The 13,662-nt window shown below is 33.5% G+C and overlaps 2 protein-coding genes across 2 annotated transcripts; one reads left to right on the plus strand and one right to left on the minus strand.

The window, feature by feature from the left end:
* The first annotated feature begins 435 nt into the window (after nucleotides 1-435).
* On the plus strand, nucleotides 436-8,149 carry LOC146935550 (putative choline kinase 2). Its single transcript, XM_085750716.1, has 9 exons — nucleotides 436-622; nucleotides 2,079-2,835; nucleotides 3,102-3,223; nucleotides 3,342-3,537; nucleotides 6,091-6,208; nucleotides 6,294-6,341; nucleotides 6,600-6,700; nucleotides 7,617-7,746; nucleotides 7,864-8,149. Exons 2-9 carry the CDS (start codon nucleotides 2,152-2,154, stop codon nucleotides 7,965-7,967), a joined length of 1,503 nt encoding a protein of 500 aa, XP_085606842.1. The 5' UTR covers nucleotides 436-622; nucleotides 2,079-2,151; the 3' UTR covers nucleotides 7,968-8,149.
* LOC146935551 (uncharacterized) lies at nucleotides 4,273-5,361 on the minus strand. Its single transcript, XM_085750717.1, has one exon. The coding sequence runs from the start codon at nucleotides 5,223-5,225 to the stop codon at nucleotides 4,422-4,424; it is 804 nt and encodes a 267-aa protein (XP_085606843.1). The 5' UTR covers nucleotides 5,226-5,361; the 3' UTR covers nucleotides 4,273-4,421.
* Nucleotides 8,150-13,662: the final 5,513 nt, after the last annotated feature.

Below are 13,662 nucleotides of genomic sequence, written 5' to 3' on the forward strand. Positions count from 1 at the left end.
TTACTGTAAACTAATTTTATAAATAATGTTATGGTATTTTTGAAGATTAGAAAATTAAATCACTCACATATAAATAAACTAAGGAAGATCAAGGGAGTTTGTAGGAGGAGATCATGAGTTCGATCAGCGAAACTATCATAACTATTAACATTACTAACATTTATTTATAGAAAAAATCAAACACATGATTGCAATTTGAAACCCCATACAATGCATATATCCGATCTAACAATTTTAACATTTGTAAAATAATTTTGACATATCATTTTTTGGCAAATAATTTACAATTAATACATTAATTTTTATTTAATTTTAGGAAACTACAAGTCTAATTTTAACTAAAAAAATCTCAAAAATTCAATAGCATCCAAATATTGCACCATCCACACTCAGACACCACGTTGTAATAAATCATTGGCGGTGCAAAGAAAACACATTTCAGATATAAACTCATCTCTCTCTCTCTTTCTCTCTCTCTCTAAAATCATCGTAACCGTTTCTCCCTCTCTCTCTAAACAACGCAATCTCTCTCTCTCTCTCTCTCTCTCTCAACTTCACCGGCGGCAATATCTCCGGCCACCGCTTTGCGCTTTTGATTCGCCGCTAAAATTTATTCGTTGAGGTTAGCGGTTTCATAATACGTAATTTTTTGTTGTTTATTTTCAAAAATATAATCGTTGATTCAATGCTTATCGATTATGATGAAGGTTCTCTGTTTTTTCTTGCGTTTGAATTCTATTGCATGTTTCAGTAGAAAATTTATTTTGTTGCGTTATAAGATTATAATGCAATTGTGACGATGATTGAATGAATAATATTTGAGATTATGGATTATGATGCTAAGGTTAATTAATTAGAGATATTTTCAGATTTTTTTATTATATGTTGTTGGACTGCATTTTAATATAAAGATACACGACACCGGATATGACACCTGGACATGACAATGACACAGACACAGATATGACACATAGACACCGTTAATAATTTCAGAAAATGACATGATTCGTAGAAATCATGTGTGTCCGTGTCCGCGTCGGATATGAGATAAACCTCCAATCAAAAGTGTTGGTGATACAGGGATTTTAATCAATGCGGTGCGGAGGAGCAAGGTTTTAAGTTGTGGTTGTTATCACATTTCAATCGTTGATATCACCGGTTTCGTTGATGAATTGCAGAAAATAGTGATTTTTAACATCATTTAAAAGGTCTAAATATTTTATACATTTTTAACATCATTTATAAAAGTATATATAAATTTGTTGAATTCAATTCTTTTAATCTTTATTTTCAAATGAAGTTGATGGGGAGAGAGAGTCTTCAAATTCAATCATTGGTGCATTTTGCTCTTGTAATTTTCTTTTACATTTAGTGTGACAACTTGAAATAGACAACTTATATTTATTTCATTTTTCATATTTGATTTGCTCAAACGTTTGACAAAAAAATGACCTAGGATTTTCTATTGTTCTTCTAATAAACATTGTGTGTGAAGAAATACAAATTTACTATAGCCGATGTGCCAAGTACTTGTGAATAAAAATAATTTAGATTCTATGCTTAATGTCTATGAAGAAACATGTTACGTTAGAATATGTATTATTGTGTGTGTGAAGCTTAAATGAAAGGTCTTTGACTAATAGGCGTTCCACATTATCACGAGGGTTCAAACCCCAAAAACTAACATAGCTCATTAATTTATAACATACTAACATTTGCCTATAAAAATTGTTGTGTTTATTTGTATATTATTGAACTTGAAAGAGGGGGGAGGGGGCTTCAGCTGCCCATGTGTTCCCTCCCTGTATCCGTCTCTGTTGGAGCGTCTATTGTACAGTTTAGGCCTGTCTTCTTTTTAACAATAATTAGAAAATGAATGAGATAGTGGATCATTGGTAACAATTTCAGTGCTAAACAATATTGAGATTTTCTAATTGACACGAGTCCTCGCCATTAACCAACTAATTCTTTTATGATTTCTACCCCTTCCTTGGAGAAGGAGGAAGAGGGACAGCAATAAAATGTTTTAGTTTGTAGTTATGATCAAGAATTAATTTGAACGATCCTTGCTTTTCCAGGTACTGAAGTTACAGATAAAGGGAATTTGATCAGTAAATCATTTCTGTACCTGGAATTTTGGATTCTTCCGCAATGGGTGCAGGAGAAGATCTTGTAAACAATGCAGCTAGTGTTGCTGAGAATCCTGTAAACCAGGCGACTCCTACTACAGAAAATCCTATAAGCAATCAAGCAGGTGGGGCAGAAAATCCTGTAAATGTTGCAAAAGACCAAGCAGTTGGTGCAGAAAACCCCGTAAATGACACTTTAGGTGGTTCAGATGTTTTAGTGAATGATAAAGCACATGCTGCCGAAAATTCTACAAATGATACAGCAGGTGATGATGGAAAAGAAGGTGCTATGAAAGACAAAGCAGGTGAAGATGACAAACAAGGTGCTGCAGAAAATCTTGCAGAAGAGAAACCAGATGCCATTGAAACCCCTGTAAGCAGCAAAGCTGACCGCCTTCCAGCAGAAGCAAAGGAGATTCTGATATCATTAGCAGGTAAATGGGAGGATGTACTAGATGCAAATGCGTTACAGGTGATCCCTCTCAAGGGGGCAATGACAAATGAGGTATTTGAAATAAAGTGGCCAGCTACAACTGAGGAAACCTCACGAAAGGTTCTTGTTAGGATCTACGGGGAGGGTGTGGAAATTTTCTTTGATAGGGATGATGAAATACGGACATTTGAGTACATGTCAAAGAATGGTCAGGGACCTCGTCTACTAGGACGTTTTACAAATGGACGTGTTGAAGAGTTTATACATGCACGGGTAATCGCACACTTATTATTTTTAATCTTAGTTCTGTAGTATAATACTCGAACTAACTTTTAGAAAATTATTATGTTTGATTAATGATTAAAAACCATAAAATTGATGCATTATAAAACTAGTATCACTTCAAATTTAGGCATTTTTTCATTGTTCACCCTGAAGTGTTACGGTTCATAAATTTATTGTTTTTTTTAATAATGAACTACCAAACTTATGAACTCGATGTGCTCATATATTCCATGTTTCCCTTCTGAATTTATCAGACGCTGTCAGCTTCTGATCTACGTGATCCATCCATTTCTGCTCTTATAGCGGCCAAAATGAAGGAGTTCCATGATCTAGATATGCCTGGTGAAAAGAAAGCCAATCTTTGGCCTACATTGAGGTATGTACATAATAAGAATAAGAATTTAGTTGTGTTTCATTTGTTTAAAAACTTTACTTAAATAGTTAAGTTTCAACCTCAACATCATTTCTCAGACTATTTTATTTCAATGCTTCAGAAATTGGCTTAGTGAGGCCAAACGTTTGTCTTCTCCAAAAGAAGTGGAAGCTTTTTATTTGGACACGGTCGACAAGGAAATCTCTATTTTGGAAAAGGAGCTGTCAGGCTCGCATCAACGGATAGGGTTTTGCCACAATGATTTGCAATATGGTAACATAATGCTTGACGAAGAGACCAACTCTGTGACCATAATAGTGAGTTTCTCTTTGTACTAGCTAGTAAAATCATCATTCTAATGTTAAATACCTTTGCAGACTAATTATATAATATTTAATTTAATTTTCGTTGGACCTGTTCTGAAGAAATAATTATCTCTTCTATCATAACAGACTCGTCAATTATTAACTTTTTTTTCTTATAAAAGAGAAATTTTGTGATACAGAGCTCTTGTCATTGACTTATCTCATATATTTAAATAAAATGTTAAGCCCTTTTTACTGACAAAAATGTTATTCCCTTTTGTTTTGTCAAAAAAATTGTCGTTCCTTTTTCGTTGACAATTTTTTTTATTCTCTTAGCATATACAATTTTCATTGAACTATTAAATGTGTAATATGATCCTGTTTCCTCCTTCAACTGAACTTTACCAAAACCTATGGAAGAATTTTGTTTGTAAAAAAAATGAAAAAAGGGCAACCCGGTGCACTGAAGCTCCCGCATACGCAGGGTCCGGGAAGGGGTCCCACCATTTGGTGTATTGTACGCAGCCTTACCCTGTTTTAAAAGTAAAAAATAATGTGATAGGAACTGATATCAAAATATAAACTAATAGTAATATTACAATATAATCCCAAGAAATTAGAGAGTCTTGGTTCTCTCCCCTCCAAGAATTCGAGAGCTTGGTCTCTCCCTACCTAACCTTTATCCCAATCCCTGAATGCCTTTCTTTTCCTCTGCATCTTATTTATAATACTAAGTCCTATAGCTGTTACATAGAAGTCTAGTAGACAGCAATTACTGCAGACAAGTAACAGTTACTTATTTATAATATTATTAAATAAACCACTAGTATCTATAACTTCTGCCCTTAGGAGTCCTATTACTAACAATACTCCCCCCCTAAAGACTCACCTTGTCCTCAAGGTGAAGGATAACATAACTGTCCACCAGGGTCCCATAACTTGAAGTAGAGTGACAGAGCAAGGTGTGAAACATGATAATTAATGCATGCATCAGACACTCTCTTTTGGGGAGGAATTTTCGGCAGCAATAGGCATAGTGCCAGTTCGATCAAACCAGAGGATAATCCACTCTTCACCACAAACACATCTGGATCTGGCGGCTTTGGCAACGGTGGAGGTAGGCCGCCAAACTCGAGTGAAACCCATCCCTCTCCGATAATTTTTCTAGGCAATTTCGCCCTCGATTCGAACACACTACTCATACCATGTTCATAAAAGAGTCTGTCGATACCAAGAAATTTGCACAGATCTGTTTTGGTCTCTTGTTGCTTTTCCACAATGATGACATTCATGGAGGAATTTTCTGCATCCATTTCTTCTGCATTCTCTACCTTTTCCTCTTCTGCTGTCTGAATGAGTTCAGAATTTCCTTGATCAGTTTCTTCTGATTGAAGGCTGAATGTGTGAGGCGTCGACGACTCCCATTCCAATCCAGATTCCTCTTCTTCATCCGATATAGGTAGAAGGTCTCTATACTCTGGCTTAAAATGCCAAATGAATGCAACGTGAAACGCTCGCCAACTCGCATGTGGATGGCATCGACTCCACCACTGCCACCATACGAGAGAACGGTTTCGCAAGGCTTTCACCGCCTCCAGCAACTTCTCACCCTCCTGTGTTCCCACGACATCAAAATGTTTCTCAATACAAATCAACCACCAATAAGCGTCACCGCTGCCGTCAAATTGTGGCATGTCCATTTCCCCCCTACTGTGAATTTCTTTCCCTGGATCAGAACTGCTCTGATACCAGTTGATAGGAACTGATATCAAAATATAAACTAATAGTAATATTACAATATAATCCCAAGAAATTAGAGAGTCTTGGTTCTCTCCCCTCCAAGAATTCGAGAGCTTGGTCTCTCCCTACCTAACCTTTATCCCAATCCCTGAATGCCTTTCTTTTCCTCTGCATCTTATTTATAATACTAAGTCCTATAGCTGTTACATAGAAGTCTAGTAGACAGCAATTACTGGCAGACAAGTAACAGTTACTTATTTATAATATTATTAAATAAACCACTAGTATCTATAACTTCTGCCCTTAGGAGTCCTATTACTAACATAATGCTATGTTTCGAGATCATGGCTTAAAAGTGATTATGTTTTAAGACTTGCAAACCTGTAAATCCCCTCCCCTTTGAGTTACACAACATTGATATCCTCCCTTGTCCAAAAATAAAGAATCATCATTCGAAAATAAACCTATCTGTATTTATGGCCGGATAGCATTTTGAATGTGGGGAGAAAATTTTTTAGTTTTATTAATGACAGCCTGATGAGTGTTGTTGGTTTCCTTCTTGCTGAGAATCATCTACATTTTGAAAGCTAAAATTTTAAAATTGTGTACATATTGGGAGTCAAGGATGACAGATGTGATATAAAATGTGAAATGATGACATATATTATGTGATCACTTTCCTCCTTTGTTTTATTTGTTCATTGACATGGCTAGTAGTATGAGAAACTGATTCACTCAATCATTTGGTTGGTCTATCTTTCTTTCTTTCCTTCATTATTTTTTTTTTGCCAAATATCTTATGATTTAATGTTATGTCTGTAACAGGACTATGAATATGCTAGTCACAATCCTGTAGCATATGATATAGCAAACCACTTTTGTGAGATGGCTGCGAACTACCATACAGAAACGCCTCATATTCTTGATTATAGCAAATATCCTGGTATGAACCTGTGGCTTTCTGAAGCATTCATTTTTTTATTGTGTCCTGTGACTAATTATTTTCACATGGCTGGTTCTCTTGACAGACGTTGAGGAGCGTGAAAGATTTGTTAGGGCATATTTGAAGACCTCAGGTAATTATTTTCATCGTTTAAATAACTGTTGTCTTGTTCTTTTTTTTTTTTTTTTTTTGGGTAAACTTTTGAAGTTTTCAATCAGCTGACATTGATGACCTATTTCATGATTTGGAACAAAAAAGTTGTATGGTCTAAATTTAACAAAGAATATTTATATTCAATGTACCCTTGTATTCCATCATTCATATAATCATGAATGACCTTAAGAACTGGACTGTTAGTTTCTGTTCCTGATATTATGGGACTTGAACGCAGGTGAAGAACCAAGTGAGAGTGAAGTGGAGCACCTACTACAAGAAGTTGAGAAGTATACACTCGCAAATCATCTTTTCTGGGGCCTTTGGGGAATAATTTCGGTATGTGCACTTTCTTATTTTGTTATTTTATAATTATTCTTCTTTGTACTCTTGGATGGTTTGGCTTGAGACCTTGGAAAGGGAGAAGTTATTTAACAAACACACTAGGTTTTTGTGCACCAAGGGTTTTGATAGACTGACAAAAGAGAAGTGGATATTTGCAAAAAAAAAAAAAAAAGAAAGAAAGAAAGAAATGTATTTTATCTTGTTGGCTTTGCCCGCCTTTTATTTTTATTTTTGCAACTGTTCAAACCAATGATCAGGGTATTTACTATTCGTGGCTTGTTTCATGGGAAAATAATTTTTGATGAATGCATCACTCAAAAATATAACAAAAACACCATACAGAGCTAGCTATTCATCAACCATGGTTTTCTGTATTTTAATGAAGATACAGTTCATTTAAAAAAATCTCGATATAGTTATGAGCTTTTTTTTTTATTGTTTTAATGACCCATTGAATCTTCAGCACTTATCTTTATGTTGGGACATTAGAGGCATTATAGTTTCCTTTCTCACCTGATTTTTGACTCTTTTTCATGACCAACAGTACTATGGAAACATATTTTTCCCTTCTACCCTTCTAAGTTTCTAGACAATTATTTTGGGCATTTTGAGAATTACAAAGGATTGGGGAATGATAGTTGTAACATTTATCGACCAAGTGTTAGACTGGACTTTGATTATCCAAACAAATTGCTTGGACTATTATGTTTTACAAATAAATATTTCTTTAGTGACTAAACTTTTGAATATGAATTAACCATAAGTGGGCTTCTCATCAATATAAATTTTCTAATCCACGATGCAATTTCTTTTGTAATTTTAAATGTTTGGCGGAAACTACAACCAAGTACTTTTGGTTTCGAAGAAGTTTTACTTCTACAGAGTCTCATCTTCTGATTATCTTGCTCAGGGACAAGTAAACACAATTGAATTTGACTACAAGGAGTATGCGAAACAGAGGTTTCAAGAGTATTGGGCAAGGAAACCTTATCTTCTAAGCTCTGATGCACCTTCTCCTTTTAATAACCCTGAGGGTACAGGTATTTGATTTAAGTTGTTTTGTTATACTGCCTTGGAAATGAAATAATAGGTAGTCACACACAAAATGTTGGTTGATATAATACAATTTTTATATATATATAAATTATTGTTTTCAGGAGAGCTTGCGTCTGCAGCGCATGCCAAAGGATCGAAGAACTCTGGTATCTTCAGGAAGATGAAGAGAGTTTTGGGTCTTGGCTTGTTCAGGTCGAAAAGCTAAATCAAAGGTTCATGCCAAAACATTTTTCTTGAGATTTTCTTTAATGTACTAAACAAGTACTATATTTTGGCATCATATTTTTTATTTGTTCATTCTTTAAATTTGTATCAGAATGGTTAATAATGTACGTGATTGTAAGATCAGAAATCTTAGCCTGGTAAGTTTGCAACTTTACATCACAACACCCACTAATTGTTAATCAGTTCGGAAGCAGTAAATCTAAATATCTCAAGAGTTTAAAAATAAAGTTGGAAAAAGAAATTTTATAATTTAGTTTAATCAACTATCACAAAGCTTTTTGCAAATCCTTATGTTATCAAGAAAATGGTTTGTATGTGATAAAAAAAAAAATGGTTTGTATAAGTTAGCCCTTAGTTAATGTAGTGAGTTAGCGACTAATGGATCGATTCTTTTAGAGCTCTCAGAATGTTATTCTTGTTTCCTCTCAATTTCTTTTTTTATGACTGGTTTCGAACTTTCAATTGACGGCTCTGCTGTGTTGGTGTTTGCTAACCACAGAGAAAGTGTGTCAAAGAGAGTTTTCTTTTTTATGAGAAAAATTTAGGGTAAAGGATGATGCCTTGTTCAAGGCATAAAAGACCTTCGGGATCAAAGATTACCTATAAAGGTATTTTCATTTACAAAGAGAGTTCAATAACTATATTAAAAAGATATATAAATAATCTTGCACAATGTCCGATTATAATTCATAATAAATAACCAATGCAGGTTGGATCTAGCAGAAGAGGTTAAACTCTTAAGATGTGGCGGATAATAGTAATGTTTGAATCCCGGCATGAAGAGTTAATCATATTTAATGTGTGACATAGTTCGAATAGGAATACATCCACGAATGTGTTTGAAAAATCTGTTTATCCCTAATCCTCAATTTTAAAGGCTTTGCTGATTTAAAAAATAACCACCAACCAATTTAAATTCAAAAAACAGTAAATCGTTACCCTATTTTATGAAGCGGTTTAGCAACCGGTTTGATCATTGACAAATTGCAACTATCTTTTCAGCTGGTTTTTCTTACGTTCTTCTTTTCCCTAATCCTCAATTTGTTCCTCTTCACCGATTCTTCGTTTAAACTTCAAATTCATTCCTCTAATCAAATCTTCAAACAACTCGGCTTTTCAAACCAAACATAAATTTTAATCATCCACATATGTTGCGAGAATCCAATCACAAACGTCGCAAAATTGGTGACCATGTGGAGATCTAAATCAGACCAGAACATCTATTCTAAAAAAAGTCGCCTAGGTTTTATGCAAGATTAATTCACCGATGATGACTAAACATGGAGTTGTTGGTCTATGAGACCGTTGATCGAGTCATCACCAATACGCTCAAGGGAAGCACACGCTAGAGCTGATGATTCTTAGTCGTGGAAGAGACTTCGTGTGCTTGATTTTTGTTTTTTTTAGCTTCTTATATTAATTTTTGTTCTCAAGCACGAAGAGAACTTTAATCGTCTGTTTCAAGTGATTTGCTTTTGTACATAAACTTGATCATATATCATAAAAAATTAAAAATGTAATTTTATATGATGTGATGAGATTATATGGTGACAATTGAATGTTAATATGAAACTTGTTACACCATCATTTTGAGAAGCAGCACGTGCAATTAGATACATTCATACCAGCTAGGAAAGGCATGTTTATATATATATGTGGCTTCCAACATGCAAATTCATGTTTAAAACATGTAACTTCTTGGGTTGGATAGCATAGAAGTTTCAAACATGTTTATCATGCACGTTCCCGTACAAACAACAATCACTTTTGGTTTTACCATTAGCATAACATACATTGCAATATGCGAGGACCGAAGTTCGAATCCAGAATTCGATACTTATTCACCTTAAAAGATGAAATTATAACTCCTATGATACTTAAAAAATAAAAAAAAATAAAAAAAAGGTTGTACAATTATTCCTTTAGCCAATGATGAATGTGTCTAACTAGAGCTAAAGTGATTGACAAGATTCAGTTAAGGATAAATTGTTTGAAAGAATTCAAGTTCGAATCTTTATTGTTATAATTTTTTGTTAATTTTATTTATTTATGTTCGAATTTTAGAATATCTAAATTATTTTTTCCAAGAATTGGAGGGGTTTCACAAAAAAAAATGTGCAAGTGCCCATGTATAAATAACTTTTATGGCAATAGGGAATGTGACTTATTTGTTGTTTTATTTTTATTTTTTTGAGAGCTTATTTATTGTTTTTATATAAACTATCTTCAAACATTTATTAAATAAATATAAATAACTTACAAAAATCATATAAGCTGAATAAACATTTAGACATGCAATTTATAATAAGACAATTTAACAAGTTAAATAAGCCCTTTATCAAACACAACGAGTGAGTCCAACCTCTCAACCAACTAGTAAGGAAGGACCATGGTATATGAGACTTTATATTTTAGATGGATTGGATGATAAGGATTCTAGTTTATAATATACTGGTGATGAGGCAGATCATCAACCATCTCTTTTTCTCCTAAATATTCCATTGAATCCCATTACCACATATATTGGATCTAGTGATCAGACTTGTTCAACTGAAAACGATACAAGATTCAATTGAAAATGATTTGAACTTGCTGGAATAAAAGCACCTTAATCATTGTTATTTTTTAAGCACCTTAAATTTTCCTCTAGAATGAATTATAAATAGGATGAAAAATTTGAACGGGAAAATTTAACTTTTTACCTCTAGACTGTCTTCTAGTCTGAAATGTATTGTTTAACTTAATTTAAGTGAATGTATCAAGATATATATAAATTTACATTTAACTCACTTTTTTTTTTTTTTACAAAAAATAATATTCATTCAAAGTTTAAAAATTACATCTATCGAGAACAATACAAATCTCAAAGTCGTTAAAACAAAAAAATATGAAATTGTGTACAAACTCAAAAAATCTAGATCTATAGCAAAATTGGCATAATGCATACAATTGCGACAAAACATAGGTACCCAGAATACCCATGCACCTAGATATGGAACGTTGAAGACGCAAAAGTCATTGTTTGAATTTGTAATAGACGCCAAACGAAGAAAATCTGCCAATAACCCTAATGAACACTGCAGCAAGACGAGAAAGCAAATTATCGAACCAAGAAGACGAACAACACAGCATCGTCGCATTTAGACGACAAAATCAGAGACAATACACAAGAAAAACCAAATCTTTGTGAAAGAATGTTTGACAAAGATAACTAATAAATCCTCCTTCCATACATATTTCAAAGAATGTTTGACAAAAATAACTCATAAATTGGTTGGAGAAAATTGTTCCATAGGGTGGTGGCAATCTAAACCAAGTTGTTGCCTAGCCATGGTATCACCGCACCCACCTCAGAAATATGCTGCTTTTGTATATGCTTTAGCCATATTCCAAAATGGGAATACATGTCTAGTCTTTCTTTAGAATTCAACCATACTAATTCTTTGAAGTATATTTTTTTATTAAAAAATTATTTAAATCTCAGAAGAAATTTGTTTTCATGTACACGTCGATCCATTGCATGCATGGGACAAACAGCTTATGGTCTTGAATGCTCGTAAAGAAAGACTTACATTAAAACCTATTTCAAGATATATGAGATGCAGTAATTTTTTACATGTCGGCTTCAAGATGCTGAACTAGAATCAAGAAATAAAGAAAGAGAATTAAGAATTTTAAAAGAAAATAAAAAAGAAAGAAATTGTGAAGTCTGAAATTGAGGACCATCAACTAATGACAGAAAAGAAATGGTGTCTAATTATTGTTTACATAAAGGATAGGAAACATGCAGAGTCATTTGCCACTTGATTTTTGTTTATGAAAACCAAATTGAACTGCTACAAGGAGACACTTGATTTTAGGTTATCCCTCTCCAACAAACCGGCTCTAATTTTCTATCTTTAGGTTTCCTATTATATTTTCTTCATTGCCGAGGTGCTTTTTTGTCAACTGTTTAGCTGAAATCACTTCTCTTCATCTTTTTCTTTTTCTATTTTAATCTAAATAAGTGATCTTTACATAGATTTAGTTTTTTTTTTCGTGATTTCGTCGTCTGAGTATGATGTTGTGTTGTACGTCGTCTTGTGCGGCATTGTTTGATTTCTCATCTTGTTGCGATGTTCGTTTGATATCTATTGAAATTGATTGCATACAATTACATATTCAAACAATGATTTTGGCGTTAGCATTGCAAATCCTTAGACGTTGGCATTCTGGTCACTTTGATTTTATCGTATTACTCATAGATATTTTGTTGTTGTATGTTATTAATTTGGGTGTTGTTAGTTTTTTATATATCCAAATTTTACGTTTTAAGCAATGTTGAATATGTGCTTGTATTTAGTGTGCTTTATGAATATCATTTTGTTATGTAAAAAAAAGTTGAAACATTCAAAGAAAAAGAAAAAGAAAAAGGCTTTCCTATAATTAATTCCCCATCATCCTATAATTAATTCCATTTGCATCTCATATGTCAAAAGGTATACTTATAGATGCTTAATTTTTTCTCACTAGAGCATCTCCAATGCCATGTCCTTACTTGTCCTTAATTTCTAAAAATTCTTAGAGCATATTTTTAGCATTGGTTCTTCCAGCAAAAGTTTGAAGAAGAAATATGAAATGGTTGCCTAAAAAAATATGTGAAATGGTCCATTTGAGTTCTCAAAACGATTTACCATTTTGAGCAAAAATTTGAGACAATTCTTGTAAGAACCTAATTTTAGTTTTAGCATTGGAGATGCTCGTCATAAGACTTGTAAAAAGTTATTTTCCTCCATCACGAGTCACGACATACCAATTAGTCTTTCCATAAGCAAAAGTTCGTGTTAATTTTTTCTTTAAATAAAAAAACTATTGAAAAATGAGAAAATTATTATTAATTAAAGTGACACTATGAGTCATTTTATAGCCGTGTTTGATGAGATTCAAACTCAGTATCTTAAACTATTAAGGTTAAAGTTCAAACTCCTACTACCGAATTGATACTTGACGCACAAACCTAGTGTCTTAAACTTTTGTTACTTTTTTTTTTAGGGGAAACTTTGTTTCCTTTTACTTGCTCAAGAACAAACTAATATGACTTAAATTATGTTGCTTATTGTTTACAGGTATAAAGGCCAAACAGATGAATAAGCCAGCTAGACTGAACCCATGAGTTTAGCTAGAAATGGAAAAACTCCATAAATGTGTCCTGTTTGCATAAGGTGTGACCAAACTATGCAGCTAATGGTAATGTCCTCTATACTATAATTAGTAGTGAATGATTACTAAGTACACCCTAAAGTCTATAGTTCTTCAAGGTATTGGCCCAAGATAAGGTTACAGCAAAAGACAGAGCGAACACATCATTGTGAAATTAAAACCTTAAGAATTCTGCTCTTTTCCCAACACATTTTGCTCGCGTTCAATTGAACTTACCAAAATACCCCTGCATGAGTTAATTCACGGAAGTGTTAATTCCAGCGTGAGTTAACTCACACAAGTGTTAATTCCCAGCTTGAGTTAACTCACGCAAGTGTTAATTCCAGCATGAGTTAAGTTGCGCAGCGCATGTTAAGATGCGCAGACTTTAACACTTGTGTTACTTAACTAACGCAGGGGTATTTTCGGTATTTCAGTTGGGTACGAGCAAAATGTGTTAGGAGAAGAGCATAATTCAAACCTTAATTCCCTTTTGC

This window comes from Medicago sativa, chromosome 3 (genome assembly GCF_051527215.1).
Source record: "Medicago sativa cultivar Bolivia chromosome 3, Bolivia_mono, whole genome shotgun sequence".
NCBI classification, from domain to species: domain Eukaryota; kingdom Viridiplantae; phylum Streptophyta; class Magnoliopsida; order Fabales; family Fabaceae; genus Medicago; species Medicago sativa.

Bases quoted from the DNA above. Each gene is read 5' to 3' on its own strand.
- LOC146935550 (XM_085750716.1), top strand. From the start codon at position 2,152: ATGGGTGCAGGAGAAGATCTTGTAAACAATGCAGCTAGTGTTGCTGAG. The intron at 3,224-3,341 runs GTATGTACATAA...TCAATGCTTCAG, and splicing joins AATCTTTGGCCTACATTGAG to AAATTGGCTTAGTGAGGCCA. The intron at 6,701-7,616 runs GTATGTGCACTT...TATCTTGCTCAG, and splicing joins GCCTTTGGGGAATAATTTCG to GGACAAGTAAACACAATTGA.
- LOC146935551 (XM_085750717.1), bottom strand. From the start codon at position 5,225: ATGGACATGCCACAATTTGACGGCAGCGGTGACGCTTATTGGTGGTTG.